The sequence below is a fragment of the Bolinopsis microptera genome, chromosome 11, assembly GCF_026151205.1.
Source record: "Bolinopsis microptera isolate Bmic1 chromosome 11, MBARI_Bmic_1.0, whole genome shotgun sequence".
Classification (NCBI taxonomy): Eukaryota; Metazoa; Ctenophora; class Tentaculata; order Lobata; family Bolinopsidae; genus Bolinopsis; species Bolinopsis microptera.
Genome location: NC_087082.1, coordinates 7,754,761 through 7,766,683, shown reverse-complemented (window position 1 = coordinate 7,766,683; position 11,923 = coordinate 7,754,761). Strand labels below are relative to the sequence as shown.

At 40.7% G+C, this 11,923-nt stretch overlaps 1 protein-coding gene across 1 annotated transcript; it reads left to right on the top strand.

Annotated features, from left to right (window-relative positions):
- Positions 1–2,321: 2,321 nt before the first annotated feature.
- Positions 2,322–6,214, top strand: LOC134823394 (B2 bradykinin receptor-like). Its single transcript, XM_063834850.1, has 5 exons — positions 2,322–2,448; positions 2,643–2,738; positions 4,179–4,342; positions 4,579–4,709; positions 4,903–6,214. The coding sequence occupies exons 2-5, from the start codon at positions 2,658–2,660 to the stop codon at positions 5,586–5,588; spliced, it is 1,062 nt and encodes a 353-aa protein (XP_063690920.1). The 5' UTR covers positions 2,322–2,448; positions 2,643–2,657; the 3' UTR covers positions 5,589–6,214.
- The last annotated feature ends 5,709 nt before the right edge of the window (positions 6,215–11,923 follow it).

The following is an 11,923-nucleotide window of genomic DNA, read 5'->3' as shown; positions in this document are numbered from 1 at the left end:
TTAGGACTAGAGTTGTACACTATTGACATTGTGAGGGTAATGGTTAAGGTTTATCACTAGCGACCTTTTCATCTGACCACAATATTGCAAAATGCTATGTTGTATGTCACGTGACAAATTTAGCCGAGGGTCGGAAGTCGGAGGTCGGAAGTCAGTGGACTCTGTTGGAGTCCGGCGGACTCCGAGCGGAGTCCGCCGAGCTGGCGGACTCCGCCAAGCTCCGCCGGACTCCGCCGGATTCAAGTCTGGCGGAGAGGTCCGGCGGAGTCCGCCAAGCACTCCGCCGGAGTCCGCGGCGGACCGGAGTCCGCCTAGTGGCTTAGTCCGCGACGGACACTCCGCCGAGCCGCCGCGGAGCCGCTCGGAGTCCGCGGCGGACTTTAAAGTCCGCTCGGAGTCCGCTCGGCTCCGCTCGGAGTCCGCTCGGCTCCGCTCGGAGTCCGCCAAAATGTACTCGAGTCCAGTGTAAATACATTTTGGCGGAGCACCGCCGGAGTCCACTCGGAGTCCGGCGGCTCCGCCGGAGTCCGCTCGGAGTCCGGCGGCTCCGCCGCGGACTCTACTCCGCGACGGATAGTGCCCAATCTTTCTACGAACAGTTTTACTCTGTAAATCAAGTAACTTAAAAGATAAAACTGGGGTTCGGTTAGGATGTAGAGATGCGTAGTGCTGTCCAACCCCATTCTCTGGATGTGCTCTAGGATTCCTAGCAGCCTGTCTGTGCTCCATCAGACGAGCATGGAGGCTTCTCTCAGTTTCCCCACAGTATCTCTTACCACATAACTCGCAAGTAACTAAGTAAATAGCTCCTTTTGTTGAGCATGTTGTTCCTGTGAGTCTAGGGCAGATCTCACAATTGTTAGGGTTACCAAGGTCACAAGTCTTCTTATCCAGTGGACGAGAGCGGCAGAAGATGTCCTGTAACTTCTTACCAGGTGTAAAAATAACTCTGATGGGGAGTTTGTTAGATTTGATGTAGTTGCGAATCGATGAGGAAGGAAAAGTGCACCACAGATTCTACAGGAAAACCCAGAACAAGGGGATAACATTACACCAGAAGTCACACCACCCGGACTCAGTGAAGGAGGAGTGTAAGAAGAACTTCTACCGTAATGCCACCATTGCTTCCTCAGGACCCCAGGAACTCGATCATTCAGTTAAGATCATCGATGATCTCTTAAAGAAAAATGGACACCAACCTCTGAGTCATAACGCAAGGAACAGGAGGACTAGGAGAAGACGTCAAACCACACCTGACTCTGTCCCACTCACCTTACCATTCATCTCTGGAACAGTTTGTAATAAGATTCGCAACTACATCAAATCTAACAAACTCCCCATCAGAGTTATTTTTACACCTGGTAAGAAGTTACAGGACATCTTCTGCCGCTCTCGTCCACTGGATAAGAAGACTTGTGACCTTGGTAACCCTAACAATTGTGAGATCTGCCCTAGACTCACAGGAACAACATGCTCAACAAAAGGAGCTATTTACTTAGTTACTTGCGAGTTATGTGGTAAGAGATACTGTGGGGAAATTGAGAGAAGCCTCCATGCTCGTCTGATGGAGCACAGACAGGCTGCTAGGAATCCTAGAGCACATCCAGAGAATGGGGTTGGACAGCACTAGGCATCTCTACATCCTAACCGAACCCCAGTTTTATCTTTTAAGTTACTTGATTTACAGAGTAAAACTGTTCGTAGAAAGATTGTAGAAGCGATGTATATATTGAGATTAAGTCCTGAAATGAATGATCGTTCTGAGTTGAGTTATTTGTACAAATATTTAGTCGATGTTTAACTAGTAAATAATGTATTGATAGGACTATCTTGGATAGTAACCATGACAACCGAGTTATCGTTGCTTAAGTGCTGATTTTATCATTAGTTTTTACACATGAACTGTGAATTCTGAACAACCAGTTTTACGTTTACTAATTAGTTTAGTATCATGAGTAGTACAGTATTTAGTTGTATTAGCTTACATTTCTTCTTGTCGTATTTTTTGTTGTTTTGACATTTTTTGCAATTACATTTTTTGGGTCATATTTCGTAAATTTTATTTCTCTGTTTTTGTTTTAATGTTATTTTAAATTTCTTTCCGTCGTTAATTTTTACACATGTTTAACAATTTTATTACAGAACTGAAGAAGACGTTGTTACGTGGAATGATTATTTCAATTCAATAAAGTTACTAGCCTAAAGTTTGCTGCTTCAATTTGTTCGCAAGTTAAGAGTCTAAAGAGAAATTCTCCAAGAGAAATCAAGTTCAAATGCGACTCATAAATATAGCCCCCTTGAACTATTATTTTCAGTAACACTATATTTCTGGTGCGTCACCTCGGATACGTGGACATAGCAATCCTGCTACTTGGTTTCTTTCCAGCTAACTTCATCTTTGTTGAACAACTCAATGAGAAACCGGGACCATTCTCCGTTATATGCACGGTAGGTATTGGGAAATATTTTTTAGATTGAGGTAGAAATAAAAAGTCAAAGTTCTAGAATAAAAGGTTCTCTACTGATAAGGTGGTGACTGGTAAGATTATTTGTCCGATTCAGAACTACAAACTTACTTGCGGTTACTAACGGTTACTATGGTTACTAACGGTTACTAATGGTCACTAACAGTTCTCTTTCAGTTTCAGGGGATTTGTATGAATGTGTTCGGACTTACAGCCTTGTCAATAACCGCCCTAATATCTGTTCACAGACTACTACGCTGTACTCTACCGCAGGTATATGTTTCCGTCTATCTATTACCAAACACAATGATACTTCTAATCTGCTTCACAAGTACAATAGTCAATAATAAGTAAAATTGAAAAGTTAGTACAACGCAAAATTAAATGTAAGTAACTAATTAACTTACTTTATCTGACGTTATTTGACCGGACATTGCGTGAGCAGACATAATTTTGAACGGACATTATAGGGAACGTTCGAAGGGATTCAAAACCTTTAAAAGACCGAAAAGTTTTCACCTTATTGGACAATAAGTTCGTAGTGGAATACTTTTGGGAAAAAAATTGAACAGACTTTGATTTGAACGAACCGTAATCTCGTAATATAAACGGAAGACTTTATTTGGACGGACACTAAAATGAACGCTAGAGCCTCCATGAGCGTCCAGTTAATGTCTGTTCAAATAAGGTCCGGCAAGGTAATAATATTAATGCTAAGGCTGTAGTGTTCATATTACAGATAGAAAATAGACTATAGGCTAATAGGTAAGCTATATTTAACACAAATGGAGAAACTACAACTCAAATTCGCAATCCAGCCAAGAACTGTTCGCATCAATTAACAAATGGATTCTATTGAAACATCAGACTATAAACATAAATGAATGTTAAATTTACAGTCAAATTGAAATGAAACACACGTCATGGTTTAAGTGGACAGGTTTAAGGAAACCACCACCACCTGCGTTCCTTTGTACAACTTGTGAACTATGAAGCAATAAAACTGCGACAAAGGCTTTGTTGTGACGAAATCAAGTACCAGTTGAGAGTTTTCTATCATAACACAACTTAACAACTCTTGTGCAAAAATAAGTAAAATAGTGCAACAACAAGTAAACTAGTGCAACAAGTAAACTAGTGCAACAAGTAAACTAGTGCAACCAGTAAACTAGTGCAACCAGTAAACTAGTGCAACAACTAGTAAACTAGTGCAACAACAATTAAACTAGTGCAATATCAAGTAAACTAGTGCAACAACAAGTAAACTAGTGCAACCAGTAAACTAGTGCAATAACAAGTAATCTAGTGCAATAACAATTAAACTAGTGCAATATCAAGTAAACTAGTGCAACCAGTAAACTAGTGCAATAACAAGTAAATTAGTGCAATAACAAGTACACTACTGCAATAACAAGTAAACTAAAAAACAGGTAAACTAAAAAGTCGTAAATAAAAACAGCAAAACCCTAAATTACTGTAAACACTAATTTACCTTCCCCCAAATTAAAAAAAATGCTTTTCTTTAGGTTCTTTTATCGCGTGATTCTATAAATATGGCTTATGTCAAGCGAGGTTTCAGGCTCATTACTAATTAAAACAAGTATTGTGCAAAGATGTGATCCGACTGAAACTCCAAAACCAAAACTCAGATTTACCGTACTATTTCCCCACTCTAACCTCTGTCTTATCTTCTTATCTTAGACTTATCTTCAGGCAATAGCACGAGTAACAAGAAACAGTATGCTGATATTCGTGCTGGGCTGCTATTTAGCCGCCATATCCATAGCCGTCCTGGTCATGATCATCCCGCCAAAACTAACCTACAGATACGACAACGGCTACTATTCCTGCATCGGACATTACGGTATCAAGGACAGGTGCATCTTTTATAGGATCTGTCCATTAGTGGGGGGGGGGGGGGGGGGGGGGGGGGGGGGGTGACAGCGTGACACGTTTATCACCGCGAGGGGCCCATGTCCATTAGTCCATGTTTTGTGTCATTATTATTGGCAGGCTTATCATTGATCAGCTCTCCAAGTACTAGTCTGACCCTTCGCGCCATGATTCTCGATGTGACACAGCAACTCTGTAAGATGACCCCCAATATTCCCAGAGAGAACAACATGGGAGGTATAGCCCGAGCAGTGGGGATGACACTGGGAGCCCTCTTCTTCCTCGTCATTATCCTGATAAACGTCCTCCTTCATCATTACTCGAGAAAGAAGCTGGCTCATCTATCTGGCAGTAAGTATCAGTTATACAACTGCTCTGACGTTAATAGTTTTACAAAGAGAAAACTTAACCGTTTTATTTTTGACGAGTCAATGATTACCGCTATTTCTATTTACAAAGTTGAATCTGCCCTAAATATCCCCTCCCCCCCCCCCCCCCCCCCCCCCCCCCCCCCCCATTATTGATATCCTGATAATCCCTGCAGACTCGGTGAAGAAGCACAAGACCTCCAGATACAGGACACTAACTACCCACTCCATCTCAGCACTCCTCATAGTCACGTGGTTACCCTTCGCTATCACATTCTTCATCACTATCTCCCTGGAGTCACGTGACCCGGGATTGTCAGCGGAGTGTCAGACCCCTTCTGTCAGACACATCTCCACCTTTGCTATTAACTTCTACCTGCTAAACTTCGTGCTCAACCCACTCCTTTACAGCGTGACTAACATTAATTTTATGAAGTTCGTTATCAAGCTGATAAAGAAGCACTTTAGTAAAATGTTGTGTGTAGCCCAGTTGTGCACTAAACTGAACCCCGACCTGGATATCTCCACCAACGTGTCCACAATGGACCAGGCTGGTGGGGCGTCCAGTAACAACTGTCCTGCTCCGGAAAGGGTTTACTCTAACATGCTGACTGTCCCTGCTCAGTCCTCTACCAAGAAGAAGCTGTCTCCCGCTAAATCCGCTAATAAATATGTAAAGAAGGAGAGTGGTGGAAAGAAGGTGGTGGGGAGTAAGACTGATGAGATCAGGAGTAACAAAAGTGACTTTTCAGAAATCATTCAAATGTCACCAGTCAATAATTCATCGCTTGACAGTAGGAAGAGTAAAAAGAAAAAAGACATCGCAAAGAAAAACACAGATAATAAGAAAGCTGCAGTGTAATACAACTTTAAAGTCCTTGTAGTGAAAATTATCAATTACGACAGCCTGTGAAACAAGAGCTGTAAAACTATAACCAGACAGTTGTGTGGAAGTGACATTCTGGGGTAACTATTGTAAATCTAGTTTCAGCGTGTAGATCAGACTTGTTGAGCATGACATTGGATACCTGTTCTGCACTAAATACCAAGCCGGTAAATGGTAATACTATAATTCAGAGGAAACTATATCCTCACCAGATCCCTCACCAGATCCCTCACCAGATCTGAGATCCCTCACCAGATCCCTCACCAGATTCCTCACCAGATCTGAAATCCCTCACCAGATCCCTCACCAGATCCCTCACCAGATCCCTCACCAGATCCCTCACCAGATCCCTCACCAGATCCCTCACCAGATCCCTCACCAGATCCCTCACCAGATCCCTCACCAGATCCCTCACCAGATCCCTCACCAGATCCCTCACCAGGTCCCTCACCAGATCTCTCACCAGACCCCTCATTTCGCAACCAATTCCTAACCAGATCTTAACAAAATTTTGGTTCGACCATATTCCAATAAATTGACTGTGAGTAGGAAAAGTTCCGGCGATATTAAGGATAACTCATGTTATGGACGATGAGAATACGAATAAAAAATGCTTCAATTTTTGTTAAATTTTATTTATACATTTATTATCATAAATTGAGATTTATAAAATATTTTAAATTGTTGATATTCGTTCATAAAAAACTTCAATACAAATCTTAAATCTACCAAGGGTGAAGAAGGTTAATCTCTTGGAGAAAATATAATAAAGAAACTCAACGTTATTATGTGTGGAGTTGACATGGTAGTTCACCAGTAGTACACCAGTACACGACTAGTCCGTCTAGGTGCAAATCCCAGAATGCGACAATAATCGGCTGCTAACAGCTAAACTGGTAATAGAGATCCCTCACCAGATCCCTCACCAGACCCCTCACCAGATCCCTCGCCAGATCCCTCACCAGATCCCTCACCAGATCCCTCACCAGATCCCTCACCAGATCCCTCACCAGATCCATCACCAGATCCCTCACCAGATCCCTCACCAGATCCCTCACCAGATCCCTCACCAGATCCCTCACCAGATCCCTCACCAGATCCCTCACCAGATCCCTCACCAGATCCCTCACCAGATCCCTCACCAGATCCCTCACCAGATCCCTCGCCAGATCCCTCACCAGATCCCTCACCAGATCCCTCACCAGGTCCCTCACCAAATCTATCACCAGACCCCTCATTTCGCAACCAATTTCTAACCAGATCTTAACAAAATTTTGGTTCGACCATATTCCAATAAATTGACTGTGAGTAGGAAAAGTTCCGGCGATATTAAGGATAACTTATGTTATGGACAATGAGAATACGAATAAAAAATGCTTCAATTTTTGTTAAATTTTATTTATACATTTATTATCATAAATTGAGATTTATAAAATATTTTAAATTGTTGATATTCGTTCATAAAAAACTTCAATACAAATCTTAAATCTACCAAGGGTGAAGAAGGTTAATCTCTTGGAGAAAATATAATAAAGAAACTCAACGTTATTATGTGTGGAGTTGACATGGTAGTTCACCAGTAGTACACCAGTACACGACTAGTCCGTCTAGGTGCAAATCCCAGTATGCGACAATAATCGGCTGCTAACAGCTAAACTGGTAATAACGGCCCACAACTCGACAATAAACAAATCGACAATAAACATGTACAACACAACTAGAAATAATATCTGAGAATAATAAGCTGCCAGCACCTTACGGTACGGAATATTCAAAGTTCTGCGGAGGAATAGTCCACACCTGTGGCACCTGGTCTGCCAGCACTATGACAGACCGCATCTTTAATATCCACCAGATTTGCGGTAGATTTGCGACCAGCAAGTAAAGAAACAGGTGGCTCTAGCTAGTTTGTCAGCTAGTTTGTCAGCTAGTTTGTCATCCCAAACAGTTGGACATTAGATCAGGATGGCTTGTGAACTGGGACCAGGACAAGGAGTCAGACAACTGTGAACCAGATGAAATACACTTCAAGACAGGTGTTGTAACTACTAACTACTTACAATGTGGGGAGTTGGGACTAACATATATTTCACGGAACATAATTCATACTGGCAGCCGTCCATGTAGAAAAATCGGTCAATTAAAATGGCGGCTGTTTTGGTTGAATATTCAATCATGAGACACTGCACTGAATTCAACAACATAGTAGCAATAACAATTGCTGTTTTACTGGAGTCTGCTAGTAGTTAATAGTATTTAAAATCGAGGCAGTAATTTATTATGGTGTTAATTAAGTTAACTGATGGTTCAGGTCTCTCTCTCAGCCGTGTAACAGTAGGTAACAGTTGAGCTGATACATTTGATTACGTTATAAGTTATTAAGTAAATTTATTAAGTAAAGTATAAGTTATTAAGTAAAGTTGCGTGATCGAGCTAGGAGCATGAAACTGAGAGAGGCTGAGAAACTCTAAAAAGCGCGTACGATTTAAATGAAATACAACAAAGTGGAAGGAATGAGGGAGTTGTCAGTGCCATTACATATCAGAGCGGTCAGCTGGGGTTGTAGCAGGTGCTGGTCCAATCAGCTCACATATATCATCCACAACTCACGTAGTTGACATTTTTAACGGCAAAATCATCAGAAACTTTAAAATGAAATAGATAGTTAGACAATACTGGTACAGGCCGTTATATTTAGCAAAGAAATAGAATCAGCTCTATAATACGTACGGCACATTTCAGATAAATCTTACAAAATTTGTTAAACCATATGGCGGACTGGTCAGCCGGCCAGAAGACCCTGAAACTGAAGAGTTTAAATGCAGCGGGGATGACGTGGGTGCAGGCAAGTTGATACGTCTTAGCGGAGGAGGCAGCCTCTCTTAGCGGAGGAGGCAGCCTCTCTTAGCCAGTAAATGAGTCCTTTGAGAAGGATGAAACTCCGACAAAAAGCAGTTGTTAGAGAAGTAGACAATGAGGAGTAGCAGTGGTAACAATGGGGACAGTCACAAAAAGAAACATTAACCTCATATTAAGAGTAGGGTTAAATATAATTCACTACAAATGAATAACCTAAAGTAGATAGAGAAATGGTAAAATGAGCAAGGTAAAGTATTCGGATTCCATGTCCTTTGATCGAGCAAGTTAATCAGACCCCCAACGAAGGTGCGTATAAATTATCCCAAAACAATAAAACAGTAAGTAAGAGTAAGTAAGCTAGTCACGTGTTATTTAGCGATTAGTCACGTGATACAGTTCGGATACAACTTTACAATAATCTAAATCTGCGACAATGCCAATTGTAGATTTCCTATTTTAGCTATAATTTTATAAATTCGTCCGCGTGTTTGAGTGACAATAATATTATATATGTATTATATAGCAATCCTTAGAGTTTGAATGCAGCTATTGACAAACAATGTCCCTTTATACAGATCTGTGCTAATTCACAATGATTAGCTGTCCAATGAGACAATAATATGTGATATTATGTGGTATTATATGATTCAGAACATTTAGCTACTTAATATCCCAATGAGTTGCCTTTGAAGGCTTATACCGTTCCGCCCGGGTACTCTTCATGCCGCCACATCAAACCTTTTCAACTGAGAGCTAGACCAGTCTATATAATACTATAAGTATAATACTATTATAGTCTGTGTCAGACCGGTCTTCATAATAGTCTAGATCAGACCGGTCTTCATAATAGTCTGGATCAGACCGATCTATATAATAGTCAGGGTCAGACCAATCTTCATAATATTCTGGAGCAGACCGGTCTATATAAAAGTCTGGGTCAGACCGATCTATATAATAGTCTGGGTCAGACCGATCTATATAATAGTATGGGTCAGACCGGTCTATATAATAGTCTGGATCAAACCGATCTATATAATAGTCTGGGTCAGACCGGTCTTCATAATAGTCAGGGTCAGACCAATCTTCATAATATTCTGGAGCAGACCGATCTTCATAATATTCTGGAGCAGACCGATCTATATAATAGTCTGTGTCAGACCGGTCTATATAAAAGTCTGGGTCAGACCGATCTATATAATAGTCTGGAGCAGACCGATCTATATAATAGTCTGGATCAGACCGGTCTATATAATAGTCTGGATCAGACCGGTCTTCATAATAGTCTGGATCAGACCGGTCTATATAATAGTCTGGATCAGACCGGTCTATATAAAAGTCTGGGTCAGACCGGTCTTCATAATAGTCTGGATCAGACCGATCTATATAATAGTCTGGGTCAGTCCGATCTATATAATAGTCTGTGTCAGACCGATCTATATAATAGTCTGTATCAGACCGGTCTATATAAAAGTTTGGGTCAGACCGGTCTTCATAATAGTCTGGATCAGACCGATCTATATAATAGTCTGGATCAGACCGATCTATATAATAGTCTGTGTCAGACCGGTCTTCATAATAGTCTGGATCAGACCGGTCTATATAATAGTCTGGGTCAGACCGATCTATATAATAGTATGGGTCAGACCGGTCTATATAATAGTCTGGATCAAACCGATCTATATAATAGTCTGGATCAGACCGGTCTATATAATAGTCTGTGTCAGACCGATCTATATAATAGTCTGTATCAGACCGGTCTTCATAATAGTCTGGATCAGACCGATCTATATAATAGTCTGGGTCAGACCGATCTATATAATAGTCTGTGTCAGACCGATCTATATAATAGTCTGGATCAGACCGGTCTATATAATAGTCTGGATCAGACCGGTCTTCATAATAGTTTGGATCAGACCGGTCTATATAATAGTCTGGATCAGACCGATCTATATAATAGTCTGTGTCAGACCGATCTATATAATAGTCTGTATCAGACCGGTCTATATAAAAGTCTGGGTCAGACCGGTCTTCATAATAGTCTGGATCAGACCGATCTATATAATAGTCTGGATCAGACCGATCTATATAATAGTCTGTGTCAGACCGGTCTTCATAATAGTCTGGATCAGACCGGTCTATATAATAGTCTGGGTCAGACCGATCTATATAATAGTATGGGTCAGACCGGTCTATATAATAGTCTGGATCAAACCGATCTATATAATAGTCTGGGTCAGACCGGTCTTCATAATAGTCAGGGTCAGACCAATCTTCATAATATTCTGGAGCAGACCGATCTTCATAATATTCTGGAGCAGACCGATCTATATAATAGTCTGTGTCAGACCGGTCTATATAAAAGTCTGGGTCAGACCGATCTATATAATAGTATGGGTCAGACCGGTCTATATAATAGTCTGGATCAAACCGATCTATATAATAGTCTGGGTCAGACCGGTCTTCATAATAGTCAGGGTCAGACCAATCTTCATAATATTCTGGAGCAGACCGATCTTCATAATATTCTGGAGCAGACCGATCTATATAATAGTCTGGGTCAGACCGGTCTTCATAATAGTCTGGGTCAGACCAGTCTTCATAATAGTCTGGGTCAGACCAGTCTTCATAATAGTTTGGGTCAGACCGGTCTTCATTATAGTCTGGGTCAGACCGAACAGTCTCTATATTATCTGATTAAACAGTTTAAAACAGTCCTCTCATCAATTTGGTGACTTTTGCTTTCACATTTTCATTTTCCATGGCACTAATAAATAATAATATAATATAATATAATTAAACAATGATTGAATAAATTGAAAAACAAAATTTATGTCGCGAAAATATACGCGATGAAAATATTCAAGGTTAATATTTTTATATGACTAAGACATTTACTCCCTGGCTGCTCCGATATAAGATTTCGGAAAATCTTTTATGTTTTAAAGAATATGCGTTTTAAGATGAAAGGAAAATTATGAAAATGTCCTATCGGTAAGACATTTTCAGGTTTCAGCTTTCTGTGACCCAAATTTCACTGTTTTGACTGAATTTTTCTTTATATTAATAATCAATTATATTAATAATCAATTAATGAGTTCACTTTGGATGGCACAAGACACAATTGAGGTACTGAAATTTAAATTACCAAAGAAACCTTATTAAGCGCCTCCTCGCCAACTAATTTCTATTAGTATTGGTGCACTGTAAAACCCTTCTCTATGTCAGTGGCGTAACGCGAAGGGCCCCGCTGACCCCGCTGTGCTGGGGGGGGGGGGGGGGGTGTGCCATCTTAGGGGGGCGCAAAATCGTCGTTTGATGTGGGACAATTTTGAAAAACTTAACTGAGGTAGTAGCAAAACTGCGCGTTTTGCTCTAAAAACATACTTTTTTAGAGATTTTATTGGCGCGGCGTATCCTCTAAAATCATCTAATTTGTTCAATTTTAGGGAGGG

What these genes read in the sequence shown, in the direction of transcription:
- LOC134823394 (XM_063834850.1), top strand. Translation starts at nt 2,658, where the DNA reads ATGAATGTGTTCGGACTTACAGCCTTGTCAATAACCGCCCTAATATCT. An exon ending in TACGCTGTACTCTACCGCAG is followed by an intron (nt 2,739 to 4,178) that starts GTATATGTTTCC and finishes ACTTATCTTCAG; the next exon opens with GCAATAGCACGAGTAACAAG. An exon ending in CATTACGGTATCAAGGACAG is followed by an intron (nt 4,343 to 4,578) that starts GTGCATCTTTTA and finishes CAATATTCCCAG; the next exon opens with AGAGAACAACATGGGAGGTA.